The following is a 23,344-nucleotide window of genomic DNA, read 5'->3' as shown; positions in this document are numbered from 1 at the left end:
AGGGCCCACATCTATGACGTCATTTTACACTGATTACCCTTTAAAGTCCCTATCTCCAAATACAGTAACATTTGGAGGCATTGAGGGTTAGGACTTCAAAATATGAATTTGGGGTTGGAGAGACACAATTCAGCCCATAACACCCAGCAATGGTGTTTTTAATTGATATGGGCATTGAACTGTTCATTTAATCGATATGGAGTACAGCTTGGGAACTGCGATTTTTTTAAAAGCTCCCCAGTGATTTTAACTTGCAGCCAAGGTCAAGACCCACTGCTCTAGGCTGCTTCAAGGTCACTTCTGCTATAGGAAGTTAAACCAGGTGACATACTATCTTAATGGTTTTCTCTCCCACTGTGTAAAACTAAGAGTCCAACTAAAAATTGAAACATTCAGTCATCAGCTGAATGTATGGCCTATCTAATACTTAGACCTCTTCTTTCTCCTTATAATGAAAACAATTTATACATGTCATTCAAGAGTTTTCTGTAGCCCCATGGATAATATTCCCTCCCCAGGCTCCATCTGCAGGATATCCTTTTACTCGAGAATACTAGAAATTACTTGAAATTACCAATATTTTACTTTCAAAATTAGCAATTTCACATGATTCAACCTAATAATTATTATTATTCCTCATGTAGGAACATATGTGCTTTGCGGTTTTAGAGCAATCCTGTGAGGTACGGAGCGATCGTTATTTTAAATTTGCAAATGAGGAAACTGAGGCTCAGAGATCCTCACTGACTTTTGAAAGGCTATGTGGTGATGATATGGCAGATCGAGGACTGGAAGTGGGTCTTTCCAGGGCCCATCAAGAACCACTTAACTTGAAGGGACAAGGCTAAAGCCAAAACCACACAGAAAAGCTAAGGGCTGAGAAGAATTGGTTTTGCTGATAAACTTAGGCTCCTCCTCTCAGCTGTCCCTCTCCGAAGCCTAAGGGAAAGGGGAGAACCTACAAAAACTTAGGAAAACTTTGCAGTCACAGCTTGAAAAACCCTACGTGTGAAATCCCCAACTACTCCCTATGAGCCCAGTCTGGTTGTTTTGCTGAATGTGCAAAGGTTGAGGCCTTTCTCAGATGACCTCGTTTGTCGGTTCCAGCCTGCAGCAAGAGAGGATGTACAAGCTGCACCAGGGCCATGAGTCCATGCATGTGGAGATGATCTTGATCTTCGTCTGCATCCTAATCATCGCCCAGATAGTGCTGGTGCAGTGGAGACAGAGGCATGGCCGCTCCTACAACGTGAGTCGTCCCAGGGGCTGCTGGAAGCCTGCCGCTCTTGCTGCCACAACCCTCCTTTTTCACCACTTTGAAGGAAATGGTTTGGTTTAAGTCAGTCGCTCTCAACCAGGTGCATGGGTACAATTTTGCCCCCAGGAGACATTTGGCAACATCTGGAAACATCCTTTATCCTCACATCTCAGTGGTAAGAGAGGGGGGATGGAGCTTGCTACTGGCGTCTGCTGCTCAATATACACAGGACAAGTCCTCAAGACAAAACTGTCATTAGTGCCAAGGTTGAGAAGCCCTGGTTTAAGGAAACCAATTTTCCTTTTGTGCATGAGCAACTTCCACCAATGGCCCAGGAAAGGAGAGTTAGGCATAGCAGAAACAAAAGGTTGCGGCTGGCTGTCTCATTAGCGATAAGCTGTCTTGGGCTGATGGTTTGCATACCCACGGAAGCCGATTAATGCACACACTGCACTGACCTCAGCCACGCAGAGCACCATCCCATTTTCACAGACCAATCCCACCCTACCACATCCACTAGAACTTTGCCCTCTCACAGCCTCAGAGTCATCTGCTGGGCTTTGTCGGACTTGAGGCCTTGCATTTGCAATGTCTAAAGCAGTAGTTCTCAAACCTTAGGGTGCATCAGACTCGCCTGGAGGGCTTGTTCCATCAGACTCTCAGGTCCCACTCCCAGAGTTTCTGATTCAACAGGGCCCAATAATTCGCATGTCTGACAAGTTCCCAAGTGGTGCTGATGTTACTAGTCCCCATTTTGATAACCAATAATTTAGACTTGAATTTGGCCTAAATGGAGAAAAGTTGCAAAGGCAGAAGGTCTTCAATTAACACTCAATAGGGTTCTGGGACTTGGACTGGTCATTGTGTAACATATGCTTGCTTAGACTAGTATTTCTTTTTTTTTTAATCCATTATAAAAAAGTTATTTTCTGCGTAGCACAGGGCCTGAGGGAATTCTTTTGAGTTCTGTGTAATACTTACGTTTAGGCAATTTTGAACATTTTACTTAGAAAGAGGAATCTATTTTTTTGTTGTTGTTTTTTTAAGTAACTGTATCAATTTACTGCCATGTCACCATTGTCCTGTCAATTAAAATAAACACCCTCTATATTGCACTTGGGCAACTTTTTTTTAATGAAGGAGACTAGAATCAAATCTCATTAAGTATGCCCTCATATCAAAGAAAAGCTCCTTAAATGTATCTTCATCATAGCCTCCTTATCTGCAAAGTAGAAATACCTAACATAGAATTTCTGGAGAAACTTACTAATATAAAAACACAGACAGGTTAAAAGTACAGGTTTGGGGAAAGACGTGTCATGCTAACACTAATGAAACCGAAGCTGTATTAAGTTACATGAATTGCAGACAAACCACTTTAGAACAAAAAAAATTATCAGGGATAAAGAGGGCATTACATAATGATAAAAGGGTCCGTTATTCAAGAAGACATAACAATTCTTAATGTGTATGTGCATAGCAACAGCGCATCAAAATGTATGAGGCAAAAACTGATAGAACTGCAAGGCGAAATTGACATTTGCACCATTCTATTTGAAGATTTCAATGCCCTCTTTGCGTAATGGATAGATCAAGCAAGCAGAAAACTGTAAGGATATAACTGACCTGAACAGCAATATTGATCATCTTACTTTAATTGACTTTCATAAAGTAATTCATCCAACAGCAGGAGAGTATACATTCTTCTCAAGCTTACATGGAACATTAACCAACATAGACCACATTCTGGGCTATCAAACATACCAAAACAAATTTAAAAGAACAGAAACCATCCAAGTACAGTTGACCCTTGAAAAAACAGGTTTGAACTCCATGAGTCCATTTATACAGATTTTTCTTTTCAATAAATATACAGTCGGCCCTCTGTATCCTTGGCTTTCACATCTGTGAATTCACCAACTGCAGATTGAAAACAGTATTTTCCACCTTCGGTTGAGAATCCACTTATTTCGGAGGACCGACTTAAGTTGTGTGCAGATTTTTGACTGCGTGGCAGTGGGGGAGGATTGGTGCCACTAACCCACATGTTGTTCAAGGGTCAACTATATACTCTCAGACCAACAAAAATTAAACTAGAAATCAGTAACAGAAAGCTGGAAAAATTCCCAAATATTTGGAGATTAAATAACATAATACTAAATAACAGGAATTAAAGAAGAGGACTCAAGAAATTAAAAAATAATTTGAATTAAACGAAAATGAAAATATAACATATAAAAATTTATGGAATTCAGCAAAAGCAGTATTTAGAGGGAAACTTATAGCATTGAATGCATACAATAGAAATTTATAGTATTTAATGCATACAATAAAAGAGAAGAAAGATCTGAAATCAATAATCTAAGCATCTCCCTTAGGAAAATAGAGGAAGAAGAATAAATTAAGCTACACAACAAAGGAAAAGAAATAATAAAAATTAGGGCAGAAATCAATGAAATTAAAAACAGAAAATCAATGAGAAACTTAATGAAACCAAAAGATGTTTCTTTGAAAAAATCAATAAATTGAATAACCCTCTAGCCAGCTAACCAAGAAATATAAGATTGAGGACACAAATTACTAATATCAGAAGAGAAACAGGGGTCGTTTTTACTGATCCCATGGACATAAAAAGAACATAAAAGTATATTACGAACAATTCTGTGTCCACAAATTTGGATAACTTAGATGAAATATGCTAATTCCTTAAAAGACACAAACTATACCAAAACTCACACGAGAAGAAATAGATAATCTAAATAGGCCTGTATCTGTTTTTAAAAATTGTACCAATAATTTATAACCTTCCGAAAAAGAAAGCACCAAGCCCAGATGCTTTCACTGTGAAGTCTACATTTAAGGGAGAAATGATACCAATTCTCTATGATCTCTTCCAGAAAGTAAAAGCAGAGGGAACACATCAGAATTCATTCTTTGAGGACAGCATTACAATCATACCAAAACCAGATGAAGACATTACAAGAAAGAGAAGCTCTAGGTCAATATCTCTCATGAACATAAATGTAAAAATTCTCAACAAAATATTAGCAAATGGAATTAAACAATGTACAAAAAGAATGATACACCACGACCAAATGGGATTTATTCCAGGTATGTAAGATTGATTCAACAACTAAGAAGCAATTTATGTAATCAATCATATCAGGAGGCTAAAGAAGAAAAATCATATGATCTTATTAATAGATGTAAGAAAAGCATTTGACAAGGTCTAACACCCATTCATATAAAAACTCTCATCAAACAAAAAATAGAGAGGGACTTCCTCAACTTGAAAAAGAATATCTACAAAAAACAACAACAACAAAAACCCACCTATGGATGGCATTATACTTAGTGGTAAGAAACTGGATGCTTTCCCCTTAAAATACGAAGAAGGCAAGAATGTCCCCTCTCACCTCTCCAGTTCAACACTGTACTGGAAGTTCTAGCTAGTGCAATAAGATTTTTAAAAGGAAATGAAAGGTATATAAATTGGGAAGCATAAAATAAAACCATCTTTATTTGCAGATGACATGATTGTCTATAAGGAAAACTCAAAAAAATATATCAAAAAAAACGCCTGGAAATAAGAAGTGATTATAGCAAGGTGTAGGAACAAGGTCAATATATAAAAGTCAATTACTTTCATATATACTAGCAATGAACAATTGAACTTTGAAATTAAAACACAATACCATTTACCATACACTCAAAAAAAGAAATACGTCGGTATAAATATAACAAAATATATACAAGATCTATATGCAAAACAGAGCTCTCAAATAAATGGAAAGATAATTCGTGTTCATGGATTGGAAGATTCAATATTGTCAAGAAGTTGATTCTTCCCAAACTGACCTGTAAGTTCAATAGAATCCCAATGAAAATCCCAGTAAACTATGTTGTGAATATCAACAAACTGACCCTACAGTTTATATAGAAAGGAAAAGACCCAGGATAAACAACACAACACTGAAGAATAACAATGTTGGAGAACTCACACAATCCAACTCCAATATTTACTGTAAAGCTACAGTAATCAATACAGTGTGGCATTGGTGAAAGAATAGACAAATATATCAATGGAACAGAATAGAGAGCCCAGAAATAGGCACACATAAAAATAGTCAACTGACCCATGACAAAAGAGCAAAGGCAATTCACTGGAGAAAGGATAATCTTTTCAACAAATGGTGCTGGAACAATTGGACATCCAAAAGCAAAATAAATAAACCTAGACAGAGAGCCTACATATTTCACAAAAATTAACTCAAAATGGGTCATGGACCTACATGTAAAATGCAAAACTTAAAACTTCTAGAAGGTAACATAGGGAAAAAAATCTAGGTGAACTTCGATTTGGTAATGAGATTTTAGATACAACACCAAAAGCATGATCCAGGAAAGAACATACTGGTAAGTTGCATTTTATTGAAATTTAAAACAGCTCTGTCAAAGATACTGCTAGGGGAATGAAAAGACAAGCTACAGACTGGGAGAAAATAATTGTAAAACATATATCTAATAAAGGACTGTTATCCAAAATATACTTAAAACTCAAAAGGAAAGAGCTCAGTTAATGCAAAGATCTAAAAAGATAGTTCATCAAGGAAGATATGCAGATGGAAAATAAGCATACGAAAAGAAACTCATCATCATATGTCATTAGGGAATTGTAGATTAAAACAATAATAAGATACCAATACATACCTTTTAGAGTGACAAAAACAAAATGAAACAAAACAAAAACCTGACAATACCGAATGCTAATGAAGATAGGGAGCAGCCCAACTTGCTGGTGGGAATACAAAATGGTAAAACCACTTTGGAAGGCAGTTTGGAGGTCTCCTAACTGGTGAACATAGTCTTACAATATGATCCAGCAATAACACTACTAGGTATTTACCCAGTTGAATTGAAAACCTACATCCACACAAAAACCTGCATGCAAATACTTATAGCACCTTTACTCATAATCACCCCAAACTGGAAGCAACCAAGATGTCCTTTAAAATACGAATAAATAAGCAAACGGTTAAGCCTCCATACAACGGAATATTAGTTAGCAATAAAAAGAAATGGGCCATCAAGCCATGAAAGACATAGAGGAAAAAGCCACATACTGTATGATTCCAATTATATGACATACTGAAAAAGACAAAACCATAAAGACAGTAAAATGATCAGTGGTTGCCAGGGGTTCAGGGAGGGCAAAGGGATGGATAAACAAGTGAAATGAAAAATTTAGGGCAGTAAAATTGATCTGTATGATATTGTAATTTTGGATATAAGACATTTATGCATTTGTCAAAGCCCACTGAACTATACAGCACAGAAAGCGGACCTTAAGTTATGCCAATTTTAAAAAAGCATTTAGGAGTTTGGGGAATCTCAGGGAGAAATGCAGGCGGTGATGAGAGCATCTAACTGTATTACGAATGTATGAAACAATCTCACTGAAGGGAGTTGGGGGGAAGGTGCTACCCAAGTACTTTTGGAAATGGGAGGGGTTGGTAAGATTAAGGCAATAGGAACTTCACATAGGCACTGTGTTCTAGTTGGTCAAATTTCCCTTGGGAGAACAGGTTAACTGTTCTGATACTGCTTTATATGTATACTGTATGCAACAATTACATCAATCATGGCAGACGGTGGGAGTGGGAGTTTACAGAGAAGTAAGGGAAGTTAGGAAAAAAGTTGGAAATGCACACAGTCATACGTGTGAACAGCTTTGTACACTAATTATTATTCATACAGTTATTTATACCCTGAAGATGTTACACATTATTATTTTCACATTATTTATGTGTACATAATTTGGACCATGTACTTCAGAGGGGAGGGAGTAATCCAAAAAACTCAGAACATTTTCAAATGCAGCTTTTAACAAATATGGCTATCTTCTGAAGTGATCTTTTATCAGTTTGTCTAAACAGGTTCTATTCTGTGGTCTGTAGAGCTGTGTGTATCAGAGCAGCTTGTTATAAACACAGAAAGCAAAGGAAACGGGTTATCTTAAAGTTTAAAAATACAGTATTAATTGCTCTTAGGTGATGCCAAAAAGTGCAGAGAGAAAGTACATAGAAAGTGAAAAGTTCTTATTTTGTTTGGGATACAACTGAATCCCTGGATGTTTCCAAACACTCATATTTTTAGCATCCAGACTGAGCATCTGGATATTTGAATTTTTCTGTTTCCAGCTGATAGTGTTGATATGGTGTAGACATAGACAGAGCCTCGAAGTGGAATTATTTCCAAATGCTTTTAACAACATTTAATTAAAAATAAAATTTCATTCCACACATCCTCTCCACATTTTCCTACGTCCTCCTTTTCATATCTGCAGGAAACGGGGGGAGAGTACCAAAAAAGAATCCTACTTCCCTTCAAATGAATAGAAGGAAGGCCTGATGACTACATACACACTGTTAACTTGTCTCACTCCACTGGCAAATCATTTGCCACAGATGAAAACATTGTTCCATTTAAATCAAATTTCCTGCCTATTAATAGCTGTAAACCACTAGAACATATTACTATGCTTAGAAATATTATGTCTGTTCAAATCTTTTTTAAATGAGGCAAAGCATAAATACATACATACTAACATACCATTGCACAATGTCCTTTCAGAATTTAAATAGCAAAATCAGCAGTCTAAATTTATCTGAACATAGAAATACGGACCAAGTGAATTTCTAAGAGTTCCATAATTTGAATGAAAAGTGAATTTCCAAGATTCCATAATTTTATTTGTTCAATATATGACCACACTTTCCTTCATGCCTTTGTACTGGTAACAACCATTTCCTGGAGTCATTTATGTACACGATATCTTTCTGCTTCCCTCGAGCATCCCCTGCTCTCCCTCCACCCCTACCCACACAAATACACACAGACACATATACAAGTCGTTGCAAATACAGTAGTTTGGGATTCGCAGTGCAAACGAAATGAGACTCATATGCATACATAACTTCCTTCCTTCCCTCCTTCTTTCCTTCCTTTTTTCCTTCCTTCCTTCCTTCCTTCTTTTCCTCCCTCCCTCCCTCCCTCCCTCCCTCCCTCCCTCCCTTCCTTCCTTCCTTTCCTCCTTCTTTTCTTTCTTATTTCATGACCCATTTATCATCCTGTACAAAAAGACAAATTAAAAGATACCTCTGTTTTGCAAGTCTTTTAGATTCAGCATGTGCATGGCTACAAGAAAAAAACATGGTGCTGTTGGGCAGCATCTGGTAAGTGAGGCTATTCCTCCTGCCATGATGCGTGGGTGGGGAGAACGTGGGTGATGTGATCCAGGTGCATGGGCTGCCCTTCACCCGTCATGCAGATGTGTTTTATATGCACATGCCCAGATGGTGACCCCTCTGGCATTATTAATGGGTCCCAGGTGCCAGGTTTCCTCCATTGCATGCATGCACCTCAATTTCACATATTTCATGTGTTTATTTATGAGGCACAACATTCCTACATTTCATATGTGGCAGTTACTATTAAAAATGTGAAGTTTTAACTACTCTGGAAATTGATAAAGAATCTTTTAAATTGCTATGAAATGTGGCCCTCATTTCAAAAGGACTGCTTGTACAATTACTGAATTCATAAGGCGAATTTCTGAACTTTCCTCTTACATGTTGAGAAAATGTGGTGTTGGGTTTACACTTTAAAGTTAGTTAAGAAATTAAATATCTGCATACATAATACATCATAATGATTTTTTTGCTTCCCTTTTATTTCTGATCTCTAAGGCCTATTTTTAAAAAGTAGTGTGTCTATACGTTTGAACATTGTTATTCACTGTTAATTAAATCCAGGCATCAAGTAAGAGAAATTTGGCATATTCTAGAAATGGGTTGTATTTATAGATCCACAGGGAGAGAATAGTTTTATAAAAATATAGTCTAATCATCATTTCAAACTATCATGGATTGTAACTCCACCAAGTTGAGGAAATGGATTAGTCTTGTAAATTTAGGCTTATAATCTAAACCAAAAAATATAGGAGCATGGTAGTTTCACTGAATTAAAATGAACCAACTCTTAACTTTTTACTAAAAAAAAAAAACTTCAGCATTCTTATGGAGGAAATAAAAAGATGAATCAAATTCTTAAAGCAGAAAGACAAAAAATGCAAATGACAGGTGATCAGATTTTGAAAGATGGAGTTCATGTCCACTTTCTTCTTTAATATCAGAAGTAATGAACAAAAAAAAATTCAAAGTCTATAATATATCATAGATAACAATTTGCACAATCAGCAAAAGGAAATTAATGACCAAAATACTGGTGAGATTTTTTTAAGGAGCTGCATACTTTTATCATCAATAGTAGAGGGTCAAAGTAATTAGTGTTGAATGCTAAAGGGAATGTATCTTGACTCTTGGTTACCTAGCATGTGGTTTTTGGCCCTCATGGAAACTATTTTACTTCCTTAAGGAAAGCCTGTTTTTCCTATTTGGATATAAATATTTATCTCAATTTCATCAATAAAGTGGTAAACCCATTCATTAGCTTTGACCATACCCACAAAGTAGGATGAAAAATGAAAGCAATTATCTAATTCAGGCAAGAGTAAAGAATACTCTTCCCTGAAAGTACCACCTGGAATTTAAAAACAAAAAGGTAGGTAATAGGATGTGTTTCCTGAATTCTCTAGGTAGTTACCACAGTGTCATTCCTTGTGTATTTTTGTTCGAATGCATATGCAGAACAACAACTGTAGCATTCTCTGAAAGAAGATTTAGAGCAACTCTAAGATTTCAGGTCCAAGTCATTTATGGGGATGAAGCAATAAAAAGAGAATAAAAAAAGACAAATAAATGACATCAGTAATTTTTATGCTCAGATAATAAATATGTGACATGCATTCTCTAACAACTCTTTCCACATCACTGGCAGACATTAACTGATCATGATACTCTTTACCACAGAACCAAGGACCCAGGTTTAGAATCCTCAATGGAATGCTTCCAGGTGCCACTACCAATTAAAGTCCACACCTAAGACAAAACCTTTTTGCCATTCCCCTCTTATATTGGTGCTGAGCAAATAATAGGTGGTTAGTGTAAATGTGATAAAACATAAGAGACAAAGATATTGCTATTGTTTAAACCTAGCTGCTTGTCACAAGAGAGGTGATTAGCTGTTAGGCCTGATTTAAAGAGGAGGACTGTCACTATGGGAACTGTGTGACGCATGGACCCACAGCCCATCAGCAGGTCCTGCTTCCTGCCATGTGGGATTGAGGCCAGCCAACTTAAAGAATCGTCTTAAGGCTACTTGGACTCAGGTCAGTGGTATAGGCCACAAAGGGGTTACACACACAGGAACAGGAGAATCCGATCCACATCTTAGGGCTGCCTGGAAAGGGCAGAAACTAAAAAAAGAAAGACAAGAAGCAAAAGGTGGGTTGCAAATCCAGCAGTCAGGGGAGCAGTAACCCCCCAGTTAGGATTCGAGGGTTAACCCTGCAAAGTGCACTGGGACAGGGGACAGAGATCCCAGAAGTTGCTCTGACATCACTTCCTCCTTTGAGATCACTGTGCTTTTGCACATGTCACCGCGATAGTGACAACAGCTCCTTAGCTCCACATAGTACAGTACTGTTTGCAGAACACTTTCCCATCTGTGATTTCTTTTGATCTCCCCTCAGGTAGCACAGGCAAGCAGGGCAGGCATTGTTATCCCCAATTTTGCAATTAAAAGGAGGCTCCAAAATCTCATAGCTGTTGAAGTCTAAAGTTGCTTTCATATAAACTATCCCGAGGAAAGGAGGGGACAGAAGCTGGGTACTTTGCATCACTTCCCATTGGAATTTTCAGAAACATGTGACAATCTGCTCCATAACTCTGCATGTACAGAGCAGCCCGCAGTTGGATGGTGAACCAGTTGCATGTTATAGACAGGATGATGAAGGCGGTGTCCCCCAGAGCAGCTTCTGAATTATTTAATAACAGACATGCCATCCGGGGCCTTCAGTCATTAAGAGAGACTTTTTGTGCATTTCTCTGACAGCTAGTAACCCTGTTGCAGATGTGGGTTGTCCCTTTGTACTTCACGATAAAACTTTACTGGTGGCGATTTCTGTCTATGTGGGGACTGTTCTCCGTTATTACCAGTTACATCCTGTTCAGAGCTACCCGAAAGCCCCTCTCAGGGAGAACGCCACGGTACGTATCCCATTCATTCCTTCCCCACCATGCCCTTCACTATAAACACTAAAAAATATAATTTTCTTTTTTTTTTTGGATAGGGGAGGAGGGTGTTATACTTCTTTTGCCTTCAGTAGCAAAACTATTTAGAGATTAGCCATGCTATTAGTTCACATTCATTATTGATTCAGATATATCTGTAAAATTTATTACTTTGGATATTCGTTAGTGAAAGGCCAGAAGAAAGAGAAGTGAAACTGTTGTTTAAGTTTTCTAGAGCACTATTTGCATGTTTATTTTTAACGTAGCATTTTGTTTATTCCACTAGAAGTTGTCACGCACATTTTATAATAGAGCAAGAGTTAGAAGTTTGTATTTCTGACAACTATGTTGAGGTTTATTTCTGATAAATCATAAGTAATGGACAACTTATTACTCATAACAAAGGAGGTTTTAATAGTCCAATGATCATTTTAATTATCATTGTCAACCTCTTGACATTCATATAATTCCACATCATTCAAAAGTCTTTCCAAAGTGCTTTTAATATGCTCACAAGTTTGCTCTCACTCTCCTTGTTCTTTAAATGATATCTAATCCAAATCAAGATAAAACTGAAATGGGATCAAGAAAAAATGTGTAAAGGGTGTAAGGATAAGACAATGTCAAATTTTGATCTTTGTGAGAGAATAAATCATAAACTCCTGGGAAATATGATTATTTACCCATTCAGATATTTGTTTCTTATCCTCTAAAACAGTGGGAGAGACAAAATCAACTTTTCCTTTTACTATGGAGAAGAAAAATATGCAGTGAGAGAAATCAGATAAATACATAATGATAAAAACTGAAATTCAAATAAATGAATTAAGGCCAATGATTATTTTAATTTAATTCCGCTTTGGGAAGAGCTTTGGGGTGATGACAGGAGACCTTCTACACTGGCCATTTAGGGGTCTTAGATAGCCTTTGGAGGGACTGGTTTACCCACCAGTAAAAGGACAGCTAGCACCCTTCCTCCTTCTCACAAAATGTTGTAAAGTTATTTAAGACTTGTGAAGCAATCTAAGTTTTAGATGAATTGAAATGTACTTGTTTTCATACCCTAGACAGAATCTATATTGTATTTCAATGAGAACAGTTCACTTTCCACTGCATAATGAATTACCCGAGCTAAAGGTAGTGTTTCTGTGCATATCAGCTCATTCCATACAGAGGAACTTCAGGAAATACCCAAATACTGCCTCCTTAGACTGATGGCTCTTATATCTCAGATGACCAGGGTCCCGTGCCCTTTGCTTCTCATGCCCACAGAACATCCATTTCTGGACAGCACAACTCTGAGCCCTGGCATAGTCTGAGAGCCAAAATGCTCCACTAAAATTTTAAGCAGACCTGGCTGCCATTTGAAAAGAAACAGTAAGAGAGGCTAATTAGGGCCCCTTTTCTTTTAGAAAAGCAGTAAGGATGAAGAAACTCCTACTAATGAGAAGCAGTAGACCTTAAGAATCTTTAAGAATCTTTGCTTAATTATCATCTTACAAGTAAGACACATCTTAGCAATTTTCCATTTGGAAGCAGAGGACGTCATTACAAGCTGAGACACCTGATCAGGCAAATCCCCATGGTGCAGAATGCAAATCCAAGAGAAGAGGTCTCCAGCACCAACACCGTTTAAAAACTGGCTGTTCCTCCCCCAGCAAACACCAAGCCCTGGCTGTAGGAAAGAGCAGCAGGGAAGAAGGGAGTTTCCTCTCTACTGCAGTCGGGTTGTCTGTCAAGCAATGGACAGGCTCCAAAACAGGCCACGCGCAGCCACACAGAGCTGGGCCTGATTACATCAATTCCAACCGAAACCCAAGGCCTTGCTTTCCTTCGTGGATGCCACTCTGAAGCCCTAACACAATTCCTTTTCTGGCGTATCTCCCTCCCTGTATAATCAGATTAGCAAGGGAGTCCTTGACCCTAGTGCTCTGAAAACTTGTGCCCCTCCTCCATAAGCAGGACGACTTGGGGGTTGAGATTTGGAAAATATAACACATCTATAACAGTAACATGGCAATACTGAGCATTTCCTGGGCCAAGTCTATGAAACATGACTACATTATCTCACATAATCTTCAGAATTATTTTAGGAGCCGGTGTGATCCTCTTCACTTTATAAATGAGCAGGAAGAAATGCTAAGTAGGTTGGCCAGGGTCCACACAGGCAGGAAGCCACAGAGCCCAGAAGCAAACCCAAGATGACTGGAACGCAAAGGCCCCGCTCCCAACAGCGTGCTATGGCTTAATTACATCAGCAGACCCCTTTGCACAGAGAAACCCTGAATTTCAAAAAGTTGTTTTGCGGTGAGGCGGAAGATCCTCTTAGGATTGGCCACTTTTCCCATCATCACCCCTTTTAGAAACACAAACTTCCACCTCAATCTGGCTGCACTGAGAATAGATCCAAACTCCTCAGCACTGGCAAATCGAAAGGACCAGCCCAATAGCCCAAGGAGTCACTGTGGCAAGAAGACCCCACAAGCCCTCTCTGGCCCCCTTTAGAGATGACACCGCCTCACAGCCATTGGAGCCACCTGTGCGGTCCATGTGCGTTTCCAGCTCCATGCAACTCCCCATGGCCGACCCCTTCCTGTTCCAGTGGTCGGGGCCCTCAGGCTGTGGCACACCAGGAAAGGAACTGTGCTCCAGCCTCTTCCGACATGCTCCCAGACATGGAACAACCATGTGGGCCTTTCTGTAGTTTTTCTATGGGTTTTCACTGCCAGGGATGAGGGGAATGAACAGGATGCAGGGATCCCTTCCAGATCATCTCCACTCTCATTCTCCATCCCCATCCTCTCACGTCTCCACTGAGGCCCCGTGGAAAGAAATAATGGCCTTAGGAATGCTCATCGCGAGTGCTGGGACACACACAAGACCCAGCCACGTCACAGAAGAAAACAAGGCCGAGGCACGCTTGCCATTTCATCCCAGTGTGAGGGAAGGGGCTCTTTGATGAAGAGGAGATGGGATGAGGGCTGAGGATATCTGCTCTAGTGCTGGGGGGCAGCAGGAGCAGGAGGGAAGAGAAACTCCTGGGGGAGGTAGTCTCCCCTCTTGACTTCTCTTCCTGTCTTTGCTTGCCTCTGAGGTACTTCCGCCCAAACCACTCTAAGCTAACCCTGGAGCCAAATGAGAAAAGGAAGGAAGGGAGGCAGAGTCCCAGGTAGAGTAAGCAATGCTGAAGGCCATTTTTACATGAGGAACATAGGTAAATTAAAATAAATTTATATACATACACATAGAAACACATGTGCATGATAGTACTATTTATATATTGCTTGATAGTATATTAACACTCAAGATTACTATTGAGTTTAGCTGATATAATATACTTATATTCTATATATTACATAATAAATGGGATTTTAGAACTAAAGACTGACTTATGACGATGGTTGAAAAAGATAAAATACTTTGTAATATGTCATGCTCTGTTTCTTCCATTTTTCACTCCATAGATTGGTCTACAAATGGTTTCTTCTAATCTACAAACTCAGCTATGCATTTGGTGTTGTGGGTTATTTGGCCATCATATTTACAATGTGTGGACTCCATTTATTTTTCAAGTAAGTATCTCCAATGAAGATATTAATATCTCTCTAAGCACTTGCTGGTACATTCATCTGGTCAAGTTCTCTGTAATATCAGGAAGCCACATTTGGCGCTACCATTTTCCATGCACACATTGTTTATATTAGGTTTGTGCAAAAGTGATTACGGTTTTGAAATTATTTTTAATCTTTTAAACCGCAATTACTTTTGCACCAACCTAATAGATTTCAGTAGTATAGCAGATGTCATTGGGGAAATCACAAGATAAGTAAGAGAGAACTCTACAGAATAAAAATTTTTCAAAAAACTATAAGCTTTAATTCAGTAAAAGAATTGCTGGTAACATTTTTGAAAAACAGATTTCCCAATATGTTTTTAGATTTCCAGAGAAATTCTTCATTCCAGACTATATCTACCAAAAAGGAAAAACATATATAGTATAGCATTTTTAATTTAACTACAATGAATTCCAAAGTAAAGGTCCATTATCTCAACAACTTTGTGATTTATTTATCACTTTCTCAAAAAGCTAAGTTGGTAAATCTGATTATTGAATATACTTTGAAAATATAAATTCATTTCAAAGGACCGATAGTAATTTTTTCCCTCTTCCTACTTAAATATTAAAGACCTGAATAAATTCAATCAATTTATTTCCTTTTTGTTAAAAGCAAAGTGATTAATGTATGTTAGTAAAAGATGATACTCAAACAAAGAATAATTTCAGGGTAGTTAAGTAGTTTCCTACATTTAAGTTTACTAAGATGCTTCTCTTTTACTTGCTATTTTTTTTAACACCCCTCTTTACTCCACCTGAAAAAGGAATATTTCAAAGGCAGTATATAGTTTAATAATCCACATGAATTAGTACTACTAGACTACTAAGAAAATACCAATGTATGTAACAACTTGTACGACAAAATGAGTATTTTTCATTTTCTGATTCTCTTATTTTCAGTGTATTAAAACTAGTATACTTTCTTTATGCATGTATCCTTTTTCCCCAATGAAAGTATGATACACATTGTGTATTTATTTTTTCACCTTGGATTTATGTTTACTCAAATATTTTTAAAAACTATATTTGTTTAGGGTACAAAGAAACTATTATTTACTACAACCGGAATCATTAAAGCTGAAGCATTTCAAAAGCAACTAATGAAAAAAAAAAATGGCTGTGATATTCCCAAATAACAGCAAAGCACTACATGAATTTCACAGCTATGGTAGAACTTTCCTTTTAAAATAGGAAAAACAAATTTATATTAAATTTCATCATCATAAATATAGTATTATACTGAATATTGACTTTATACGTTATACCAGACTTCGCTGTCACTGAAATGTATTATTAAAAGTAGAATGACAGGTATGACAAAATCTGCTTGTGTGTCTCAGAAAAAATACATAAGCTTTAAAGAGAAACTGTACTTGATCTGCAAATTCAAAAGATCACCATTAAAAGTAGCCCTACGTTTATGGTAGAGTAATTCTTACTGAACGACAAATTTTTTTTCCACAAAATTCTGAGGTGTCATTTTCTTATATATATCTTCTTCCCTAAAACCTTGGAAACTATGCCACCCAATACAGTAGCTGCCAGCTGATGTGACCATGGAGCACTTAAAATATGAAATAAGATGTACTGGAAGTATAAAATACACACTGGATTTCAAAGCCAGTATGAAAAAATAATTTTTATATTGACTACATGTTGAAATGATGATAGTATTTTGGGTGTATTGGTGAAATTATTTCATCTGTTTCTTTTTATCTTTTTAATGTGGCTACTAGAAAATTTTTTAATTTTCTATGTACATCCAATCTATATTTCCATTGGATAGCACTGTTCTAGAATTTTGTTTCTGGTACCCAAGAACCTCCCTTGATGGGGACAGTTGGAAACGGAGGAAACTGAGTGCTTAGAAATTGAAAGAGAGGTAAAAAGATTACAGAGCAAGAAAATCTTGGGGGAAATAAAGGGAATCAAGATAATGATGTCTATGATTCAGAACTAAGCTCCTATTTGGAAGATGGTTGCTGAAATGTGCTGTGAACAAGGTCCTCACGGGCAGAGCTGAGACTGTGTGATCAACCTTTGTTCTGAAAAGGGAATTTAAGATGTGCCACATCGCTATGGAAAGCAGTTCTTATTTTTTAAATAAAAGCAATTTTTATTTTTTAAATAAAAATTTCCCAGAATCTCTCTCACATTGAAGTTATCTAAATCTCTGGGACCATAACAGAAATTGAAAGGCAGAGATTGGCAACCTTTACCTCATAAAATAAGGAAGGCAATGAGATGGAGAGCAAGCCGTGGTGGAAAGCACTCTTCCTATGGCAACGGGTCAATCTGATTTTATAAGCATTTCATAAAACTTTCGGAACAGGGGCTCTTACCATTTTCTAGCAGGAAAGGGATACAAAGGAACTCTATAGATCTATTAGGTGCTAGTTCAAGACATAGAAAAGACACTGATTCTTTTTTTTCAATCATACTATCTATATGACTTCATTTTAGTGAATGTAAGAATATTTGTAAGGACTTTAATTAAATCACTTGAAACTACAGTTGTCCTAAGACTATTATCTCATGAGATTTTAAGATCCTTACCCGTGACTTCTCCAATGAAGCATACAAAGGACTCGACCCTTTAGATTGGGAAGGAATTATTTTTTCACTACTGAGTATTTTGAGCATTATTGTATTAAGATTCTTTTCTGTGGAACCATGAATTGGTTACTATACTTTTTATCAATAGGATTATAAATACATGCTCCCCTGGACATGGAGGGAAAATCATCTTCACTCCTTTCCACTGAGTTCTTACATAAACCCAGGCAAATTTTAAAAGGATGAAGCCACCACCTGTGTTGAAATTCCCAATTCACATCACCAAGAGATCTGTACCCTCTGAGTTTACGAAACGCTCTGCCTTTACATTTCCTTCTCAAATTAACAGAGCACAAAAATACCCAGAAGAAGTTTCCAGAGACAGACTACCCAATTCCTTCCTACTCCCCACTTCCTTCCTGACTCATTCAGGCCCATTGCTAATATCTGAGACTGTGGACAGATACAGTAAACCAACTGTACAATGATTAAGATTCAGAAATCAAATTAAGTGCTAATTATTCACTTGTTAAAGAGCTCTTTCTCTTAAAAAGAAGAAGGGGTTATTCTAGAGAATCCTACTGTATTTAAAATATCCAACTGGCAAAAATATTTCTTCATTAATGCATGACAACTTTGGCATAGTAGCAAAAGGCATTAAAATTTGAGGTTGATTCTTGAATTTATCTGAAATATTTTCAGGCAAGATAAAGTATTGGAAAGCATTCTGTAAAATCTGAACTGCATGGCAGGGATTCTCAACCCTAAGTGTGCTGTAGAGTCACCTAAGGAGAGCCTGAAAAACACTGCTGTGCAGACCCCACCCCAGGCCACTTAAAACAGAGCCCTTGAAGGTGGGCTCCTGTATGTCCGTGTAGTTCTAAATCTCCCCGGGTGATTCAAAGCTATATTTAGGGCTGAGAACTATTGCTCCATTAAAAAGGTTCAGAATGTGACCTGCCAGTTGGGATAGCTGGGGTCTGGAGAGCACCCCAAAATATTGCTGCACGGGCCCCATACCCAGAGACCCTGATGTAATTGGCCTAGGTGTGGTCAGAACATGGAGATTTTTACAAGCTGCCCATGTCTTTCTATGCTCAACCCAGCTTGAGAACCATTGGTTAGAACTGTTTGTCTAAAGACTACAGTACTAAGAAGCGGTTGAAGACTCTCCTAAGAATTACTCTGTCCACTTAGCATTGAGTAGTGCAATTTTAGGGAAATTTAGAGAATTTAAATTCATCAAGAAACAGGAAAGCACAAATCAATGAAAAGAATACTCTAAGTTTCTCTTAGATACTATGGTGGGAAATATTTTTCTAGCTATAGCCCTTCCTTACGCCTCAAATGCCACATTCTTAATTTCCTATCCTGTTGTTTCCAATAGAATCAAGGCTAGAGATTCTATGGATTTCGGCATTGTGTCCTTGTTCTATGGCCTCTATTATGGCATAATGGGGAGAGACTTTGCAGAGATCTGCTCAGATTACATGGCTTCTACTATAGGGGTAAGTGTTGCTTTTATTCTTTGCAGCCATTTATGGTACATGGAGAAATGGTCTCATCTTATACCACATTTGTATTTATTTTCAGAAATTGGTTAATCTTTTTTGGTTCTCTCAGCCCAATGACTCCTTGGATTCTTCTTGCATAAAAATTGTCTTTGCTAATTAATTAGAAATACATTTCTTATTTATATAAAGTGTTGGAAATAAGGCATCTTTTAAAATAAAATATGCTAATTATTTGGAAGTAACCATAGCTAGAATACTCCAATTGCCAACATTTAAAGGATTAGTAAAAATTCAACAATAAGAAAAACACTTTATCTCTGCCTAATACAAACAAAAGTCATATATGATGTACATATAACACTTTAGAATCACCCAGTGCCTCAGGGAAATACTCATCATAAAGATCATTGTTATATAGCATTATTGTTATATAGCATTTGAAGAAGTAAAAGATATAAAAAGTGTGCTAAATGTATTCTGACTATATATTGTTCCCTAGAATTAAAAAAGAAACCCTACTATTTTCTTTTTTTAAACTCTCTTAAAAATAAAACTCAGGATAGATGTGCTTTCTGGTTAGATGGATTCCAGGTTCAGATATTAGGAGTATTCATCTATGTCTCACACATGCACATCTCTTCTATACTTACAAGCCAAAGGCTCCGGGAATGATCCAGCAGTTTCAGGAATTCAGCATCTCTGTCCTCTACCAGTCTCTCAGTATACAGCCAGATATGAAATGGAAAACCTAGTGTGAATGACAAGAGTGAACTTCTGGACTATTCTTCTCTCCGTTTATGGGGCAAGACTGAGTGGACATGACCTTGACGTTATCCCCACCCCCTTTGCCCTTCTCCATTTCCATAGGCTCCATCTCAACCTTTTCCTAGAGCCTGGAATCCAGCTTCTGTGGTGAAATGCTGGATAAGATACCTTTTGGAATTCCTCTTCCATTTATCATCTATGGGACAACTGCCTTTCTTCAAAGGTTTAAAGTGAACAAAAGAGGGAGCATTTTCACTCCCAGTTCCTCCAACAAAAACCAGAAACCATACCCTTTAAAAAATTCCCAAAGCTTCTTGTGCTTGTTTATGGTCAAGAGAGCAAGAGAAGCGTTTCTACGTACTTTCCTCTCCAGTGGACCAGGAAGAAGCAATTTAACCTGACAAGTCCATCAAGTCTTTAAGCACCAACTTTCTAGAGCTTTCTCACCTGATCCCACCCATCCTCTGTCTTCACTTCAACCACCAAATATATAAAACCCACTGGCTCAAGTCATTGGCATAGCCACTAGTGACCTGAACTGATGGTGTGTGTGTGTGTGTGTGTGTGTGTGTGTGTGTGTGTGTGTGTGTACGCATACACACTATAATCACATGGGAATTAAAATGGATAGAGAGATGCCTGGGTTTACTCCAGAGCTATGAACCAGAATCTCCAGGAGAATAAAGGGAAGGTTCAGGATCTGGGTAATTCTGCAAAGCTTCCCATGTAATTCTGAACTATAGCCCTGGATAAAAACTGTTCCTCTCAAAGGATTCCTTAGTGGGGAGGTTAAATTGGAGATTATAATTAGCAAAGTCCTTCAAGTCCATTTGGGGTTCAGTGGGGTTTTGCCTAGAAAACTTACTCCTACTATAGCATCGCTCTATGAGAAAAAGTGTTTCAAGTTCCAAGTCAGTGAAGGAGCAGTAAAGCCTGGCAGGGGCTTCCCTGTGTTCAGAGAATGGCATGTGCTTGCCTTTCCAATGGCACCCTGTGCACTTCCCCCAACAGTTCTACAGTGTCAGTGGGATGCCCACAAGGAGCTTGTCAGACAGTATCTGCGCCATCTGTGGACAGAAGATCATTGTGGAGCTCGATGAAGAAGGGCTCATTGAAAACACCTACCAGCTGTCATGCAATCATATGTATCCTTTTCTTGGGAAACCCTTTGGTCTTCATGACGCCAGTACTGGGCGGCAAGTTTCAAATAATCTGTGTTTGGGCATGGAGATGGCAAGTTAGAGAAGACTGTCTCATCACCTTCTCCTGCTTCCTCTCCTCCTCCTATCCCCAGCTCCTCTGTTTTCCTTAGTTCCCAGGCCTTTATCCCCCCCACACACACCCATCTTCCTTATTGAGGCTTTCTGATCATCCCTGATGAATAATGAACTGCTAATTAAGGTGAATCTCCTCCTCCTCCAGTAATTTCCTTTTTTAAAAAGGAATCTTAGTGCCACACAGACAGCATGCTGGCTGGGAAAGCTGAGAAGCCTCAAGTGAACAGGTAGCCAAGAGGGACCAGGGAGAGAAGGGGGTTAGGGGTGAGGAAAAGAGGGAAGTTTCAGGTGCAGTGAGGAACTCAGAACTATCCAGGGGAAGCCCTGTGTCTGAATCTCACAGGATCAAGAACGCCAAAGTGTGCTTTGCCTGGAAATAATCCTAGGAACGTGCTTGTGTCAACAGTGGTAATGGGGGCAGCCAAGTATCAGTTTTGGTCTCGAAAAGAGGTTAAATACCACAGGGAGCAGGACACACTAGATTACAAAAGGAGGGACCAAATTATGAGCACCCAGTTCTCGGACTGGCCTATGGGTTCTGCCCAAATAGCCATCTCCTGGCTGAGGGATCTTTAGGTGTTAGGGACAGGGCAAGCCTGGGCCTGGAAACCAGCATTTTCTGGGAACTGCAGTAAATCGAGGAAGACCTCAGTATGTGGACAGCTGCTGGGGTGTAGGATCCCTGAGCAAGGCTGACAGCTTCCTGAGCATGTAACTGGACACTACAGTTGTGTTTGGCCTGGAAACAATCAGTATTTTCATCCTTGTCTAAATATGTAAAAAGGTATCATTTATCTTTATTTTATACTGCAATATCAATTTTATAATATTGTTATACACTCAGTTCAAAGCTCTGGCATTCTGAGATGATGAAAGCATCTGTCTCTTGCCTCTGAAACCCACCTAACTCAGTCAGTAATACCCTAGGTCTGCAGTGCCTACGATTCAATTCTGTTTAATCTAGACAGATTCCATTTATTCAATCCCGAGAGTAAAAAATGGGACCAAATGCAAGGGCTCCTAGTACATCTGACATGTACTAGGAGCCCTTACTCCAACATTTAATCCTGAATAATTTAGGTAAGAAACACAAAAATAGACCATATGGAATTCTGTGGTGGTTTTTCAGGCTGATTGCTTTCCCAAAAAACTATCATTCTTAGTAGAAATTTTCCAAGTCTGGCCCGAGTTTCAAATATGATTTACTTTTCAAATGTTGGAACAGAGCCCTTTCTGCCATTTGCAAGTAGAAATATTTTCTCTCTCCACCTTTAAAAGCCCTTAGGGATTGTTGTACATGTGTGCATATGTAATCCAAAATGTAGTTATCTTTAAATTTGCTTCACAGGGAGTATTATTAATGGCCCATGTTAGCATGCGTCACATTAACAAGGCAGGGGCAGAGAGCTGAGTAATTCTACCAGAGTGGAGCCTGTTCAGCACGGAGATTTTGAAGCTGAAAGAGAATATTAAAGAGGCGGTGGACATTTCAATGCTGGCTCTATGACCCCTGAACTCTGTACCTACCTGGAAGGTGGGGCCATACTCCAGCCCTTTTGAATGAAGGGCTATACGGGTTTAGGTTCAAAATCTTTGTTATAATACATCACTTTATGTTAACCCAAGCATATTGTAAAAGTGACCCCAATTCCAAGAACATAAAATAGTGGAAACTTACTTGCCCACAGATCTAATACTGGGGAATTATTCACACGGCTTTGACTTGTGTACCCCTCCACAGTCCTCTGTTTGTTAGGGAGGGGACCTCAGCCTCATTGCTGTTCACATGGGTGTATAGTAGGCCCGTCACAAATTCATGTGATCTTGGTCCAGAAAGCCACAGGCGGATCAACTACTGTAGAAGTAAACAGATCAATAGGATGGATCTCATTATAGTTAATCATTTTGCCCAAATCTGCACAATATTGAAGAACCTGGGAACTTCTATTTGCAAAAGTAATCAGTTTTGAGTGATTCGTTCAAATATTTGTTCACTACATTGGCACATAGGCAATGGGGACAGAGATGAATGAGACAGTCCCACAGGTAACATATGGTCCAGGTGACACACGTAAGTACACAGATAGGCACAATACAGTGTGGTACATGCGCTAATAAGACTGAGTCCCTGGTGCTGTGGGAAAACATAGGGTTCACGCTCAACT

The 23,344-nt window shown here is 38.4% G+C and overlaps 2 protein-coding genes across 5 annotated transcripts in view; one reads left to right on the top strand and one right to left on the bottom strand.

The window, feature by feature from the left end:
* Positions 1-23,344, bottom strand: part of TLR2 (toll like receptor 2) — a 58,034-nt gene that overhangs the window by 15,778 nt on the left and 18,912 nt on the right. The gene's annotated exons all lie outside the window — the stretch shown is intronic.
* RNF175 (ring finger protein 175) overlaps positions 1-23,344 on the top strand; it is a 33,387-nt gene that overhangs the window by 4,286 nt on the left and 5,757 nt on the right. For 3 of the 4 annotated variants that reach the window (XM_081077160.1, XM_081077158.1, XM_081077159.1), the window contains exons 3-7: positions 1,108-1,249; positions 11,273-11,427; positions 14,916-15,023; positions 19,011-19,131; positions 20,914-21,047. In XM_081077160.1, coding sequence (XP_080933286.1) covers positions 1,108-1,249; positions 11,273-11,427; positions 14,916-15,023; positions 19,011-19,131; positions 20,914-21,047 — 660 coding nt within the window. Of the gene's footprint in view, positions 1-648; positions 684-1,107; positions 1,250-11,272; positions 11,428-14,915; positions 15,024-19,010; positions 19,132-20,913; positions 21,048-23,344 lie in introns of those variants that run through there. The other variant, XM_081077161.1, reaches the window with a different exon arrangement.

This window comes from Rhinolophus hipposideros, assembly GCF_964194185.1.
Source record: "Rhinolophus hipposideros genome assembly, chromosome: 16".
Lineage (NCBI taxonomy): Eukaryota > Metazoa > Chordata > Mammalia > Chiroptera > Rhinolophidae > Rhinolophus > Rhinolophus hipposideros.
Note: the sequence above shows the minus strand (reverse complement) of the source record. Positions and strands in the feature narration are given on the sequence as shown.